Source organism: Sciurus carolinensis, chromosome 7 (assembly GCF_902686445.1).
Source record: "Sciurus carolinensis chromosome 7, mSciCar1.2, whole genome shotgun sequence".
Taxonomy (NCBI): domain Eukaryota; kingdom Metazoa; phylum Chordata; class Mammalia; order Rodentia; family Sciuridae; genus Sciurus; species Sciurus carolinensis.
This window is the reverse complement of record NC_062219.1, coordinates 21,448,877-21,466,466: the sequence shown is the minus strand read 5'-3', so window position 1 is coordinate 21,466,466 and position 17,590 is coordinate 21,448,877. Positions and strand designations below refer to the sequence as shown.

At 40.6% G+C, this 17,590-nt stretch overlaps 1 protein-coding gene across 7 annotated transcripts in view; it reads left to right on the top strand.

Annotated features, from left to right (window-relative positions):
- Window positions 1–17,590, top strand: part of Utrn (utrophin) — a 517,740-nt gene that overhangs the window by 153,706 nt on the left and 346,444 nt on the right. For all 7 annotated transcript variants that reach the window (XM_047558901.1, XM_047558897.1, XM_047558902.1 and 4 more), the window contains 6 exons: window positions 1,471–1,712; window positions 1,874–2,054; window positions 3,735–3,880; window positions 4,525–4,737; window positions 13,989–14,102; window positions 14,962–15,117. In XM_047558901.1, coding sequence (XP_047414857.1) covers window positions 1,471–1,712; window positions 1,874–2,054; window positions 3,735–3,880; window positions 4,525–4,737; window positions 13,989–14,102; window positions 14,962–15,117 — 1,052 coding nt within the window. The remainder of the gene's footprint in view (window positions 1–1,470; window positions 1,713–1,873; window positions 2,055–3,734; window positions 3,881–4,524; window positions 4,738–13,988; window positions 14,103–14,961; window positions 15,118–17,590) is intronic.

Genomic DNA, 17,590 nt, shown 5'->3' with positions numbered 1-17,590 from the left:
TATGACCCAGATGAACAGGCCTAGTTGAACTTGGGTTGTTGTGTGAAAGTTTTGCCTAGGTCTAATGTGTTACCTATGTAATGGTGGACAGTGAACTTCAGCAACTGACATGAGGGATACATTCAAATCCTGTCATATATTTGCATTTCTAGTTTTTGGTGGGTATGGTGTATTATTGAAATTTTTAGAGTTGCATTGTCTGTGGGCCATAAATGCTCTTTTGCTTTCCAGGCCTTTTCTTTCTTTCTTTCTTTTTTTTTTTTTGAGTTCTCATTACTCTGGATTTCATTTGCATATGTTCACAGAGCACAACTGTTTATTGCCCACCCACGTAGTTATTGAAGATGATAAGTCTGTCCTTTCAACTTGCATATTCTCTGAATATAAATTTTTCTTTGCCAATTTCCCAAACTTTCTCATAGTCATTTTAAAGGATTTGATCTACTAAGGGAAGAACTACGAAGAGACCTAGTGTTAGAGTCACATGAGATGGTGCATACCTGTAATCCCAGGGACTCAGGAGGCTGAGGTAGGAGGATTGAGCCTAGCCTTTGCAATTTAGCAAGTCCTGTCTCAAATAAAAACCAAAAGGTACTGGGGAATACACAGATCAGTGGTAGAGTGTTCCTAGGTTCAAATCCCCAGTCCCCGCCAAAAAAAAAAAACAAAAAAAAACCAAAAAAAAAACCCTGTTATTATTACATACATATTATAAGACTTTGTATTTCTAGGAAAATTCTCTACCTTTCAAAAATATGAGGTAAACAAAATTATAAGATTATTATAAAAATAATGGCATTTTTTCCAATGTGTTTGTAAGGTAGGTAATCTTACCACTGCTTTGGTATTTTTGGCATTTACTTATCTGTGCACAATGCACAGTAGACTCCTTGATGCTTCTTGGGCCTGAATGCTAGCTTAACATTCCCACGTGTGCCTGGTTGCTTCTCAGAAAAAGGAATTCTTGCTATTTATTTTGCAATTTATGTGACGCTGCAGTTTGATCTCCACAGACTTGTACTGCCTTCTCCTTTTATTAGCCAGCTTTCTTCATTTCTCATGACAGAGGGTCTCAGTTCTGATGTCAGAGCCCCAGACAAATCTAGGCAGTTGATTTTAGTTACCTGGCTCAGATTATAACCTAGCAGAGTGGAAAGAAGCCAAGTATGGTAACACGTTCTGCAGAAAAGGCCGTGGCCACGCTGCACTGATGTGCCTTTTGACGTAGCCACACTGCTCCTGAACTGCTATTTCAATGCTCCCCTCCCTCCTAGGTCAAGCAGCTAAATATGCCTAAATAGCTTTTAGGTGCATCATTATAATTTTTCATTTTTATGTTAAAAGGGACACAAGGAAGTGATCATTTATGTGACATTGCCTCGTTTTGAATACGTTAGAATGTTTAGAACCAAGTCAGAACAAGTTCTTTAAAACTATATGAAGTGTCTGCTTATTTTTCTGGCTCTGTAGAGGGTCTTTCTACGGAAGAAATAAAAAATGTTCTGGAGAAGGTTTTATCAGAATGGAAGAATGTATCCCAGCATCTGGAGGATCTGACCCGAAAGATTCAGCTTCAGGAGGATATAAATGCTTATTATAAGCAGCTTGATGAGCTTGAAAAGATCATAAAGAAGAAGGAGGAGTGGATGCAACACATGCCCTTTTCCAAATCTCCTCAGCAGTCCTTGGCAAGTTTGAAGGACTCCTGTCAGGTAAGGAGCCAGCCATCTGGAACATTCCAGAGTTCTTTGTGCAGTTTCCTATATAAGCTCACTGCTTTTTCTGCCATGAATTTTTTGTTAATTCTGCTCTGAAGGATTTTCTGGGGGGATGTTCTTCATGGAGTTAAGTGACCCTATTTTCTCTTCCACAGAGAGAACTGAACAATCTCCTTGGCCTCCAACCCAAAATTGAAATGGTGCGTTCAAGCTGCTTGGCCCTGAGGTCTCAGCCTTCTGCCCCAGGGTTTGTACAACAGAGCTTTGATAACTTTCTGGAGTGCTACCAGGCTGTGCAGAAGGATTTAGAGGACCATCAACTGCAGCTTGAGAATGGTAAGCCTGTTCCCTTGGTTTTCTTATTTGATTATATTAATATCTCCTCTTTGCCTGAATCTAAAAATTACTCCCAATAGTTAGATTGTCAGTGTGCTTGTGTGTTACACCAGTTTCACTGTTTTCTTTGGCACCTGTGCGGTTCAAGGTCTTAAAGTTCAATCAGACTTGATTGGAAAAATGTATACACTTTTCACATACTCTAAAAATGTGTCAACGGATATAATGGATTTTTTTAAGGAGGTTATTTTTTGTGTGTGTGTGTGTGTTACTGGGATTTGAACCCAGGGCAAACTCCTTTCCCCTGAGCTACACTCCCAACCCTTTTTATTTTATTTTGAGACAGAATCTTGCCAAGTTGCTCAGACTGGACGCAAACTTGTAACCCCTTGCTTAAGCCTCCTAGAATAGCTGGGATTACAGGTGTGTGCCACCATGCCTGACTTTTAAGATTTTTAAAGAAGTAGGTGTTGTTTCTTCCTTTGGACCTTCTCAGTAAGACTAAAAAGGATGATTACCTATTTCTTTTCATTCATAATAAATAAGGTTTTAGTAATACCATCCTTTTTTTTAAAAAAAAGAAATTATATTCCTCTTCTAGAATCTGAAAAATTTTAATTAGTTCTTACTTTTGCAGTAAACCTGGGTTTGGAAAGTTACCTGTTAAAGCCTGTGAAAGCTCATCCCTCATATTGCTACTTATGTTTTCTCCTTAGCTGCTGTTTAGGTTTGGACTATGTAATACAACATAGTTTGTTCTGGGCAGTGCAGACTCTGAGCTATACCCATAACAACTGTCTTCCTTCAGGTACTGCAGATTGTGGAAGGACATTAGGAATCAGTGTGTGTGCACATTAGAAAAGTGTGTCTTAGTGCATTCTGGAAGGCATTTGGACACCATGTCTTTGCTCATTGGAATCGCTTAACCTAGACTAAGAAGTAAATGTTTAGAGGACCTCTTTCTTACCTTACTGGTACACTTAACCTAGACTAAGAAGTAAATGTTTAGAGGACCTCTTTCTTAACTTACTGGTACAAACTGTGTTTTCATTTTGACAAGAACCTATAGCCATTTTAACCTTGGCTGCTAGTTGGTTTCATCACTTTGTGCTTCAGAAGAATTCACTTCTCTTCCATGCAAGTGTTGCTATATGTGATTCTTAAGATAGACATGAAAGTAGATTCCACAAGCTGTTTGTGGCCAACCCTGTTTTTCAGGGTACCTGTGGCAGCCTGGTGTGGTGACCCTGTACAGTGCCTGCTACTCTGGGATGGGTTTTTCTAGGAGCCTGTGCTTACAGGAAGACTGGTGGATCTTTGTTTTCTTTATTCTTTGTGTAGCAATTGGGGAAGAGGAGATTATGTGGGACAAAAGGAACATTGTTGTTCCAGCTTTGGAGAGACATTTCATCATGACGAAATGAAGAAAAATGATAGCAGTTAGTTAAAATTTCAAACATCAACATCCGCAGAAATGAAGTCACTGTCTGAGTCCTAGAAATGCCAGTAGAATGACCTATTTTACTAACCAACAGAGACCCTTTTTAATTTTAATCATGGAGACTAAATTATAATGCCTTGGAATTCACTTATTATACATGAACGATCAATGGTCTATATAATAATAATAATCAGATTTATAACATTATTTTCTCAAAGCAAGTATTTTTAAATAAACAGAATTGAAGAGCCAGCCAGGACAAGCATATCTGGAAACATTAAAAACACTGAAAGATGTGCTAAGTGATTCAGAAAATAAGGCCCAGACGTCGTTGAATGCTCTTAATGATCTTGCCAAGATGGAGAAGGCCCTTCGAGAAAAAAAGGTAACATGTTTCTGAAATCTAGAACCATTTCTGATATTTTAAACAATACATTTTGAAATGATTTTTCATTTATTTTTTAAAAAATTGGTCATTTGTGGTCAAAATTGGTCCCAAAATTTCTTATAATTTGATGATTAGCTGTTATAACATAGGACCTCAGAGAAAAAGAAATTTATTAAGCATTGATAGAAGAAAAGCATATTTTCTCCTTTTATTATAATTTGCCTAAAACTTTCAACCTGTTCATAATGTGCTAAGATGTCTCTTATAAGATGAGAAATATTAGTTGAATTGATACTTTTTGAAATTTCTGTGTTGAATAGAAATGCTTTCCTGCTATTTAGTTGAGTAGCCTTACGGTTATGAACTACTTTATGGGATCAAAAGACCAACCCTTAACCCTGCACACTTGACCCACACTGGGTGTGTTGCTCCTATGGCTTTCAGTGTGCTGAACATCTTCCGCTGCCCACACACAACTCATGAAGGGAATGCTTGAGCTTTTTTGATTATGACTATTCTTTTCACTAGTTTTTCACAATGCTTTTTTGATCAAATGCCTTTTTTTCTGTGTGTGATCCCTATTATTACATCTGCACAGACACATTGTTGTGCATGATTTTTACCTTTCAAATCTTTTCCAGGCCCTTGACGAAATCCTTGAGAATCAAAAACCCACATTATATAAACTTGCAGAAGAAACAAAGGCTTTGGAGAAAAATGTGCTTCCTGATGTAGAAAAAATGTATAAGCAAGAATTTGATGATGCTCAAGGAAAGTGGAACAAATTAAAGGCCAAGGTTTCCAAAGATATACATTTGCTTGAGGAAATTACCTCCAAACTCAGAACTTTTGAGGTAAATCAGGAGGCTATCAGGAGCTTAAGTTTATTGTAGGGTAAATGGTGATTATCACATAAGGCTCAAATTTCTACTACTTACTTGACATGGTTTCTAGGTCCTCATTTATTATGTGTTGAAGCTTAGATGTATAACTTGCTTATCAAAGATACACTTTCATTGTGCTTGTGAGCACACATCTTTCTTTTTGGCTTGCAGAAAAGAGTTCTTGGTAGAGATGAACTGGACTTTGAAGATAAGAGAACATTGCTTAAAAATGGCTGGAATGGGACCTACGTGAAATATTGACTGGTCATTAGATTACTCAGTTGGAGTGGCAGCAGTAGCCTTGAACCTGTTTTTTTAAAGGTCTTCGACATTTGGAGTTGAAAATCTAAAGTAGTGCAGTGACAGTGTCAGACTGGGGAAGCACGTAACTCAAGGCACACAAATTCCGAAGCGGGATGCTTTGCTGCATCTGAAAAGGTGCCCAGATGAAGCTGTGGTAACGTGTGGGAAGACAGGATAAATGTGAGGCTCTATAAGGAGAAAGTGGCAAAAACCAGTGTTAGGTAAGCAGGATTTTAATTCTGCCTGTAAGACCAATGGAGAAGCAGCTTCCATATCACCTGGTTTTCTCGCCAGAAAGGACTGGGTAGAGAATGAGCCACTCACACTGTGTCCCCAGGGCTTTCTGTCCTCTCAGGCCTGCCTGTCCTGCCAGGGCTCTGTTCCTTGGCCCTTCTTGTTTCCCTTTGGTTGGGGCTCTTTCCCCCACCCCACGCCCACACTCTCCCACCTGTGTTCTAAGACACACTTCTGCAACAGTGTCTGACCCAGAAAAATTAATGAATATTTTTCTATGAATGAAATGAGACTAGTAGTAAGAACTTCAGATCTAGGTAGAGAGGTAAATAGGTGGATGATAGACTTAGAGAATTTGAGTGAAGGATGTTGCTCAATAAGGTGAAAAAATTGAAAGAAGAGACAGGATATATGAAAATGGTGTTTTAAAAATCAACGTCGGAGGACACAGGGCGGAAGAGGGCTGGTGGTCTGTACAGGGCAGTGTGAAAGGCCTCAGCATGATTCCATCAGTGGTGACCTCTGACCTTGGAGGGAAGCTCTTTGACTTAGGAACTGACAGGCAGGTCCAGTGAGTTGAGGGCAGAAGAATATGGATGGACCGGGTGTGTGGATGTGTGTGGTGGCAGCAGGACTTTTTAGATCTTGCTTGAATAACCCTCAGTTATGAAGAGGAACGTGTTATTGGGTGGCTTAGTATTTTTGAATCCTTTAACTTCGTGAGTCAATCCACTTCTACTTACGTACTATCAGTTGTAATTGTTTTCAGATTTCAAAGTGAGGATTACCTTCATCCACAATTCTAAGATTTTCAGTTGTGGTCCAGGAGATTATCAGGAATTCTCAGCCGTGGGGGAAATCATCCAGTGGGTGGGGCCAGGGATACAGCTAAACATGCTACAGTTTGCAGGACAGGCTCCTCAGTCTTCCCGCTCCACACGTGAATGGTATCAAGAGTGAGCAATGCCGGATTAAGTAATTTCCCTTTTTTTTTTTTTTTCCAAAGCTCATTCCTTTGTTTTCGAATTAAGTCTGAGAGAGTTTGTGAACATTACCAATTACTCTTGGGTGAGCTAAATATTAACCAATATTTTTATATAAATTTCAAGAGCATAAATATTCTTCCAAAACACAAAAGAGAGTCCTGGAGTTATAGTAATTTGGCTTTAGGCTTTAGTGGGCAGTTGTTACTAATATAGCAAATCCAAGCACTTAAGTGGTCAGTTGGATGCCAAAAATGTTATTTCTGTAAAAAATATTCCCCATCAAACACATTTCTGGATGGTTAGGTGGGTTTTGGTGTTGTTATAATAGTAGGTTTATAACATCCTGTTTTTTTTTTTTTATTTGCCCTTTTGTATGCCAAGTGCAAGATTGTCGTCAATGTCTGTATTCTTTAATTGTGCAACTTCTTCACTGAAGTGTGTGTATGTGAGTGTTCATGTGCACGTGTATGTGTTTAATTCTTAAGCACACTCCTAGTCCTTTCCTTGCTTTGAAGCAATTGCTATTTGATTACTCACAATTTATTTGAGAAAATTAACCCCTGCCCCCCATAGTTTTTAGATGACCACAGGAAACATTCTTGTACACGATAGCATTGTTTTCTATTTTTCACTGTCCTGATGTATACTTCCTTAGTCACTTACGTTCTCTTTGTCTTTAAGGCCCGAGGCTGGGTAGGTACAGGGCCAATCGATGATAATGTTGGCTAGGGACAAAATAGTGGACTTGTTTATTTTTAAAATGCATTTTTAAAAAATATTTTTTAGTTTTAGATAGACACAATATCTTTATCGATTTGTTTATTTTTATATGGTGCTGAGGATCGAACCCAGTGCCTCACACATGCAAAGCAAGCGCTCTATCACTGAGCCAGAACCCCAACCCCAAATGCATTTTTATATATGTAAGTGATGGATGAGGACTGCTTATTGTGAAGGTATGATGACAGAAATTTGTAGAGCAGATATTTAGAGATCCTGTTCACTCTGGTACCATTTACTTCCCTGGTGGCAGCTGATATTAACAGTGGGTCCTTGCTGGAGGTTAATATATTGAAAGTAAAAGAGAGAAGTTCAGGAACATTGCTCATTCTGATCCTTTTTTCCGCATTATAGAAAAAGTGACATTAGGAACTTGATGAGGACATTTAAATAGCTAATGTACCGTGGAGCTTGGGGTGGGACCCTCAGTGCTCAAAATAATCCTGTCTTTTATCAAGTTTGCATTCCCACAGTTCTTAGAGGCTCTTGTTGGTTTTCTGTCATTTGTTGGCGTTCACCTGTCTACATTTGCTTTGCGTTTGCACAGGTGAGAGGTTGGGTCCCATGTTCATACTCAGTGTCATGCTCGAATACCTTCTTCAGTTCTTTGTTTCTGTCAGTGCCCTGCCACAGTAATTACTCAGATTCCCGTACTTATGAACTAAAATGTTAACGGGTGCTTTTACAGACCATTGCACTGCTTGGAGGCAGCAAAACATCTGAAAATACATGAAATAGGTAATTTTTTTTTCATTGATTTTTTTTTACTGACAAGATTTTTCTGATGAATCCTAGGGATAAAATAAAATCCTAAGAGGCTGCTTTTTATCTCCCATTTCCAGTAGGATTCAGGGGCCACAAAACATTTGGCATTATTTCCTTTTCCTTATGTAAGATTCCCCTGCCGTGTGGCATATAACTGGGAAATCATGAAAATGTCCCTAAGGCAGACACAGAACCCACTCTCTATTTTCCACTCTTCTGGCCTCTGTGAATTCCGCCTCCAGCCCCTTCTTGCTGTGCTCCAGTTCTCTTGCCCCTGACAAGTCGATTACCTCTCAGATCTGACTCCAGCTTCCCATCTCTTCTCTCTGGAATTCTTCCACATCCATGCCAGGGTTAGGCTTTGGAGAGGATCTGCTCTCTCTGCTCGAGGGCACTTTCAGCACATCCCATGGCCCCTCCCCTTCCTTGCTCAGCCCAGCCTGGGTCCTCAGTATCAGCCCACTCAGGTGGGGAGACTGTGGCAACTCTCAAAGCACCACCCTGGACTGTTGCCTTTCCTCTGGAAATGTCGAGTACTTGCTAAGATTTCATATCCTGTTAGTATCTGCTGATTCTTTTTTTCTCTTTTCACAGTGCTGGGGATTGAACCCAGGGCCTGGTGCATGCTAGGCAAGTGCTGTAACCCTGAGTTACATCCCCAACCCTTTTTATTTTGTTTTGAGACAGTGTCTCAATAAATTGCTAAGGCTGGCCTTGAACTTGTGATCCTCCTGTGTCAACCTCCTGAGTAGCTGGGATTATAGATATGTGCCACCTGCTACTGGCTGTTGCTGATTCTTGAAGAACAAACTTCTTTTACAAGCCCTCTTTCGGCCAGAGAGGCAGAGAACCGTTCCCTGCTCTGTGGTTCATCCTTCACACCCTTCCAGTTTCTATCATGGTTAGAGCTGCGGGCGCGAGTCTTTCCTCCCCCAGGGTATGAGCTCTTTGAGGGTGGGAACCCTGTCTGGCACACAGCAAGTTGAGCCCATGTGAATGGACTGGGATGTGCAAGTGATTGCTTTGTAGGTCTGTAGGTGCCGCCAGACCCACTCGTACCTCTCCACTGAAATTGGCTCTATAATACCCAAATGCATGCTCTCCCAGATGTCAGGACAGCTGTGTGGTCACTCTTCCTTCAGTGGCCTGAACTGTCAAAGGTACGCACCCAAAGAAGGTGCTCTGTCCCAGAGGGCAGAAGGTAACACACTTGGGCTTTTATTACCATGAAAACCAGACGCTGAAAATTATTTTTGAAAGCATTTTGGGGTAAAATGAACTGATAAATACTTTCCAAGGGTGAAACACAGTGTTTAACTGCATATTTAACTCCTTCTAGGTAAGTTCTTCTGTTTTCTAATTTTGGTTTCACAATCCTTTTTGTCTGTGGCCTGCGGGTAGAAAGTGGCAGCTTAAAAGGCTGTGGACATTCCAGGAGATGGGGGAGGAGGAAGATAAAATGCCAGGAATTTAGCTTCATCTAGTGCTGGAGGCAATAGCGCACCTTGGAGTTTCACTGTCCTAAGTTTAGACTTTCCAAGCTTTAAACTCCCTCCATTCCCAGCTCAGGACAGGGGCGGAGGTAGGCTGAAGGGGTTGGGTTATTGATCCTTCTCTGTGGTCCAGCAGCAGGGTGTTGTCCATCCGAGGTGCTTAGAAGTTACCTCTTTTGAGCAGGGATGGTCAATGCAGTATTTTGACTCTTCCAAATAATATTTGATATTTTGATTTCCAAGAATACCACCTAATTAAATTAATAGTAATTTTATTTTTTACTTGAATATTTGTGAGTAAAAGTAGGAATGAGAAGTGGCTTCTTTTGGCTAGTACTTACGGTGTAATCTTTACAGTCATTTATTCAGAAATAGACTAGTGTGCTGACGATATAGCCCATCTTGTAGAGTGCTTGCCTAGCATGCGCAAGACCTGGGTTCGAATCCCCAGCACTGTGTGGAAAAAAATGAAACGGAAATATACTAGTAATTTTTATTTATTTTTTGTATTGTTTTATAGGAAATGAGGTCTTCCAGAGAAATGTGTGTGTGTGTGTGTGTGTGTGTGTGTGTGTGTGTGTGTGTTCATATGTTCATTCTGTAAGTTGATGGAGGTGAAGAGAAGTTTAAATACTCATTATTATGTATTAGAAACTCAAAAGTCTTGGCTGATGGGTTTTTCAATGAATAGAAAAACACTATTTCCACATGAACTCTTTCATGTTCTTTGTAACCTCTTTGATGAAGAACTGACTTACAGATTGAACTGGCTTTATTAGGTACTTTTGAAATGTACAGGAAACATCTGTTACAGGTGGATTGAGACAGGATTTTCCTTCCAGGGAGAGAGGAGATGGAGTGGGAGAATGGAGGGAGGAGCGCAGCCCCTGGTCCCATACCTTCCTGCACACCGGTGGTAGCTGGTCCTGAGTTTAGAGACTTTGTCTTCATGGTGTGTGGGCAGTGTAGAGTGCCCAGTGATCCGCTGCTACCAGGCATTTCTGAAGATTGCTTCTTCCTTCCCTCATCTACCCAACTTCCTTCTCCTGAACTGTGTTGGACACATGTAGTCAGGTGCATAAGCAGCTCTTTCAAATGGCCATTTTTAGACAGTTTCTTTTGAACAGTTATAGGACAGAACAAGCGTTAGTGTTGGCAGCAGTTTAAAAAAATTAAACCAAATTTGTGCAAGCACATTTTCATCCTGGCTGCTTTATTCCTATGGTGTCTCAGATGGGACATTCACTCCAGATCTTGAAGTGGTAATTTTATTTTATAATGTTCACTTGGTGTAATAATAAAGCAGTTGGTTTTGTAGCTCTTACCATTCATTGCATACTTCTATGTAGAAGTGTCTGTTCAAATGTTGTTTTTCAGAACAACCAAGCAAGGTTGCTGTTTATTATTATTTTATAGACAAGCTACAGAGGCCCAAAGGACAGAAATTAGGGTCTCAAAATCACAAAACTAGTCAGTCACTGGGGTTGGTACCTAGGCTTACTCTTTCCTTTCATGGTGCACAAGGCCTGGCCTAGAACTCAGTGTGGTCAGGGTTACATGCAGGAGTTTCAGTACTGAAAACAGTGTGGCTTTTCAAATTCCCATCTGTTGCTTTGTTGCTGTTGTGACAATCAGTTTGGCTCATCCGTGTCTGTTACTTTCTTCTTCTTCTTCTTTTTTGAAATGTCTAAGTGTAGCAACTGGAGGAGGAACCGGTGTGTGCGAGTCATGTGGGTCCCCATGTGCTGACAGGGAGGGAGGAACGCAGCTGAGGCCATGCACCTTCCTCATTACAGCGAGGGGTAGTTAAGGCAGCTTATACTAGTCGATGCTGACTATGGTTAAAGCCTCCTTGGACTATATTGCTTCCATATAAATTCTGCAAATCCTTGGCTAATAAAACTATCAGTTTCCATATTCAAAACTAGATTTAATGAACTTCCCAGTTATGCAATCCTAATGCATTCTTTTTTTTTTTTTTTTTTTTTTTTTGCGGTGCTGAGGATCAAACCCAGGGCCTTGTGCTTGCAAGGCAAGCACTCTACCAACTGAGCTATATCCCCAGCCCCCTAATGCATTCTTAAAACGTCAAGGATGGAAACCAACAGTGCAAGCATCTGAGGCAACAAAGTTAAATGGACCATTTTTAAAAGGCATGCTTTGTGAGCTCTGGTTGGAATCGTACACTCTCTCATTTTCCACTTCTGTCTTTTGCGAACGCCTGCCCCACCCCTCCCTGAGCATGTTTCCCCCATATGTCTTCTCCAGCAAGATCTCAGAAGGCTGCAGCAAGTACTGAAGAAAAGGCAGGAAACCAGTTGAGAAGAGGCAGCAGTCTGGGCTTTTGAGAATAGTGACAGACAGACTGAAGGAGAGGGGAGGAAAGCTTTCAAAGCTACTTGGAATAGAGGGATGTGGAAGGGCTTGAGCAGGAGGGGTGATGCTAACGGAGGCCCTGGAGGAGTCTGGCCACACATAAGCACGCTTTGCTTCCCATCTCCGCCTGAGAATGGCCTTTGAATCCAGGGAGTGTGGAATCGTCACCACCGAGGGTAAATTCAAGCCTGAGCTGTGAATCACATGGAAAACCCACTTCACTTGCTCCAGGTGCATAAATCTGCATCCCAAGTAGCAGTGGAATTTTTACTCAGGATTTCAGGGTCCCAGCATGATCTTGTGAGAAATTACCAGAAAAATGGAGATGAATAAATGTCTTAATTAAGGGGGAACATTAGTGTCTAAAAGCTCAAGACCTAGAATAAGCTCAACATTAGTTCCTGGCAGAGCTGGAAGATAAATGACCGAGAGAAAGCTAATAAGTGCTTAAGAAAGAATGTGGTGACCAGGAGGAGTCAACAAGGACATCCCTCCAAAGCCTTGGCCAGACTCTTTTCTTCAAGCATTGCATTTATGTTTTCATTTGTTGGAGGAGGAATACTAAATTATAGCTACACAGAGGTAGACCTCACATCTGGAGAGGCATCATGCTTGGTTCAAATCACTTTCACAGACTACCATTCTTGGTAAGTCTTGATTTCAGCCAAGCATTTGGAATAACCTCTTATAACCTTATTAAAATAAGGTTGAAAACCAGTGAGATGTTAATATTATATAAAGTCCCATTTTTTTGAAGCCTAAGGTGGTTGGTTAATGAAGGACATGGTGTTCTCAGGGGGATTGCTGCGGTAAGCACTCTCACTGGCTTTACTTTTTCACTTGGAAAAACCTAAAACTCGACAATAAAATCGGTCGAAGAAATTTCTCTCTGTCAGATTAGTAAATGAGATAAAGCTAGGAGGAGTAGCAGATAGGAAAGTGGAAAGACTAAAACTAAATTATCTTGTTGACTTCTTGCTGTTTTGTTATTAACTATGACTGAGTAACAAGGCAAAGTTTTACATTTGTAATTATTAAGTCCTGAATTTATTATAGTAGTCAATTAAGCAATATGTAATAAGGGGAGTATATTTAGAGGTAGCTCATGGAAATATTGAAGTTTATTATATTATCATATATTAATGATCTTATTAATTTATAATAATATTGTGACAAATGTATCTATGAATAAATAAAAAACACAATACAAGAAACAACCCTACAATAAGAGAGATAAGATTAAAACATTTTAGGTGGCATTTTTTGAGGGTAACATCTATGTGTTAATTTCCATCCTTATGATTCATTCCAACTTTGTAAGGAGCAGAATGACTGGTTCTGTGTGGCATATTTTAAGGACATTAAAAAAATTGATGTAGTTTCCAGAGCATGTTAATCAAAATGGTGAGTGCGGTCCCTGGGTATCACGTCCTAGAGATGTCATGGATGCTTAACCTCTAAAGGGCCAGGGAACGACATGGTGACATGTGGCTGCCTTCAAACATGGCGGGCTGTTTTGAAATTCATTTCCACTTCTAGGAAGGAACAAAGAAACAAATAGCACAATACTCAGAAAATGAATAGGGCAGACTGACCAAGGTGGAATGGGGGTTGGGGAAGAAATGACCATCACTCTAGTGTTGGAGCGGAAGGTAGAATTACTTTGCATTTTTTAAGGTCCAGTTCCAATGTTACCTCCTCTCTGAAGTCTCTTTTCTTTTCTGCAAAACCGTTGCCTTCTCATTGGTCTTCGAACCCCTGGAACTATATAACTGGTGTGCTTAGTGTTAGGCGCAAGACTGGAACGAGGCAGTAGATTGTTTTGGATTCTCAGATAAAAAGGCATCCAACTGTAGAACCAGGAACAAACTTGTATTTCCTTCATTATGTTGTTTTATTCCTGCTCTGAACAACTAACTTATTCTAAGTTGTATGAGAGTGAAAGATTTTTAAAATGCTGGTTATACCTGGAAAAGCTTTTTTCTATAATTTAAATTTTTATTCAGAGATATTACTTGCATTTAAGCAAAATAGCTTAGGTCATAGGAGAGTCTTTGGAGATTTTTAGAATGATTACTGAGCTCTCACCTCTCCAAGATTGAATTCAAAGGTGAAGAAAACAATTATTTCAAAATTGGGAAGACTTAATAAATAATGAAATAAATGAAAATGAAGCTATCAATTTTTGAAAAGTCGTCTTCTTTACCAGTCACAAAAGATCTTGAGATGTGGTGGGTTCAATGTCACTGTATAATATCCCTTTCTGATATTGTGTTTGATTTAGGCTGATTCTAAAGTCATTGAGAAGTGGATGGGGGTCGTGAAAGACTTCTTGGTGAAAGAGCAGGCTGCCCCAGGAGACGCTGCGGGTCTGCAGAGGCAGCTGGACCAGTGCTCTGTGAGTTATGCTGTTCTCAGGCACCTGCTGGAATAAGCAACACTTTCTTCCTTTTGTTATTTGTTGTCATGATTAAAATTGTCAGGAGTGTGACATTACCACGTACAGTGACATGAACCTGTAATCCCAGCAACTCAGGAGGCTGAGGCAGGAGGATCCCAAGTTCAAGGTCAGCCTCCCCAGCTTAGAGAGACCCTGTCTCAAAATCAAAAGGACTTGGGATGTAGCTCAGTGGTAGAGTACCCCAGTGGTTTCAATCCCTAGTACCCCTCACCTCCCAAAAAGGAATCTGACATGGCATTAAACCTAGCTAAAATATCTTTTATCACAAACCCTCTTTTATTTTGACTTTACAACTAATACAAGAATGTCAGATTATTCACAGTTTTATTTTTGGTCATGATTATAGAATTTTGGATAGAGAACAAGAACAACTTTGATTCCTAGGAGCTGCTGCCTTATTTTATAATGACAATCTTCGTGCAATAATTACCAATGGTACATTGCTCTTATTGTGCCACATGGTGAGGCTTTAAGGAAAACATATTTAACAAATGAAATTTGCTAGGAATACTGCATTACAATTTATACTTGGTGAAATCATCAGGCTTTTCTCTAAATTAATTAAAAACAGTATTTCCCACTGCGAGTCAAGTATCTCCAGTCTAATTTAGCAGATGGCTCTATGAAGTCCCCAGGTGAAATGAATTTCTTTAGGCTCAGTATTTCTTAAGTAGTTAAAAGTCCTGACTCCCAAGCAGTCTGTTCTTCTAATATTTGCAGGAATCCAGGCAAACTATAATTATGGCATTCACTTATATAGGCATGAACTCATCACGGGCTTTTTTAATGTCTTCAGGCATATGTTAGTGAAATAGAAACAATTGAATCGTCTCTGAAAAACATGGAAGAAATAGAGGCTACCCTTCGAAGCTGTCCAGCTGCTGGAATCAACACTTGGGTGCAGACGAGACTGGTTGAGTACCAAACCCAGCTGGAGATCTTGAGCAAGGAGGTGAGGTTAACTTATTGTCTGGTTTTCAGGAAGTGGAGACAGTGGTTTCTTTTGATCAATGAAACAGATTTTACAACTCATCTACTTTCAGAAACAGTGGTTCAGAATAACTACAGCATGGGTGGCAAGTTGGAGCAAGAACGTGCTTTTATATATATTTATATATATATATATATAAGCGTGCTTATATATTTTTTAAAATTAATAATGTATACATATGCATATATTTTTAAAAATTAAATGAGAGTACCAATTGTCCAGTTTAACCCAGGACTTACCACCCCCAACACCTTTTCTCCAAAGTCTAACTCAACACGTGTTTATGAGATTTGTCTTTCTCCCAGAACATTTGAGTGTGTTATCCTATAGTTACAGCCATCGATCACTTATTTTTTTCAGCAAATATTTATTAACCAGCTACTGATGAATATTTAATTAATTAAATATCTATCGTCAGGCATCATTCCAGTCACTGGGGATGTGACAATAAACCAGGAACAACCTCTCCTCTTATGGAGCTTGCATTTCTAATAAGGCAAATAATGAATTCGATCAGGTGGGGATAGCCAAGGGTTAGCTCATGGGGATTGTCTCGAGTGGGGTGGCCACCTAAGGGCTTTCTGAGACTGGGACCCTTGAATAGGGGCCGTCTGCGACTCTGGCAAGAACGTTCAGACAAGAGCAACAGCATGTTTTAAAGCTCTCCATTGGGGATGAGCTTGGTGTGCTCAATAAAGCACGAAGGTAGAGGAGCTAGAATAGAGGAAGAGGAGTTAGTGGGCTGAAAAATGGGAATATCTGAGGTCACAAGGTAGGCAGAAGATGGATTAGATATGGTCATGGAAGTAAGGACTTTGGATTTTATTTCAAGCGTGATGTCAGGCCAATTTGTGGGTTTTGAGCAAGGAAGTGACAATATGATTGATCTTTTAAGGTCAGTCCGGCTTTCGTGTGGATAATTTGCTCTGGGAAAGCAAAAATGGAAACAGGGAGAATACTCATGAGGCTACTGTAGTCGTGAAGAGAGAGGATGGCCCCTAGGACTGGGAGGTAGTGGTGGAGGTCATGAGAAATGCTAGGCTTGGACTATATTTTGAACATACAGATGGGACTCACGTAGAGTATTGGACCGCGTGATAAAAGAAAGAAAGGAATGGTCAAAGACAGGATTTTTGCTTCCATTTTGTGTGAATTGTGGTGCTCTTTCCTGGGGTGACCAAGACTCAAGGAGAAGTTTGTGCAGGTGAAGGGGTGCTTTCCATTCCAGAAGGGTTATATTTGAAATGCTTTTGAACATGCAAATGGAGCTTTCAGCATTCGTGGCCTGGGAACAGGGGGTTGCTAAGAAGGCAGGGGAGTGCATCCGCATCAACCCAGAGATGTGTGCTCCCAGGGACCAGGGGAGGAGGTTTTTCTAGTGCCCCATGAGGAGGACTGCTCAGGCCATCAGAACTAAAGATCAACGTTTACCTTTGACAAGATGGTTGCTTTTAATGACCTGGAGAAAAATGGGTTTGAGAAATTTCTCTCCTAAGGGGAGAGAGGTGGATGCTGAAGGTGGGGGAATCAAACAGGGTTTTTGCTATTTTAATAATGAGCGATATTACCGGATGTTTCACACCCAAGGGAATGGCTTCACTTGGAAGGAGAAATTAGAGAATGAGAGCATTTCTGAAGCAAAGTCTATATGAGAGGGCACGGGGGATTCCGTGCTGAAGTGAAGGGGTTGCGTGGGATAGTTCCTTCATGGCTGTGGAGGGAAACCCGAACCCAAACACTGACCCTAACCCTAACCCTGACCCTAACCCTAACCAGAACCCTGATCCTAACCCTAACCCTAACCCTGACCCTAACCCTAACCAGAACCCTGAACCTAACCCTGACCCTGACCCTGACCCTGACCCTAACTCTAACCCTAACCCTAACCCTGACCCTAACCCTAACCCTGACCCTGACCCTAACCCTAACCCGAACCCTGACCCTGACCCTAACCCTAACCCTAACCCTAACCCTAACCCTACTGATGCTCTAAGAACGGGGGGTTGGGGGGGGGGCGCGCGCGGGGGGCGGGGGGGTAGCTAATGTTTATAGGGGGAAAAAGTCTGTGTTTGCATCACTGAACATTTTGTTTTGTTTTTGTTGTTTTAACCAACTTCCTTATTTTGAACATGTTCAAATGTGAAGAGAAGTTGAAATAATGATGTAGAGAACACCCATACACTCATTCTGAGACTTTCCAGTTGTTAATGTTTTCTCACATTTGCATGCACACTCTCTCTCTTCCATTTTCTTTTTTCTAAAAATGTACTTTTGACAGGGAGTTGAAAATACCATGACAGGTCACCCTTAAATATTTAGTATGCTTCCCCCATGAATAAGGACATTCTTCTCCAGAATCACAATAGAGTTATTGAACTTAAGAAAATAGTCTTTTTGTAATATTACCTGATATGCTGGCCAATGTGTGTTTCTC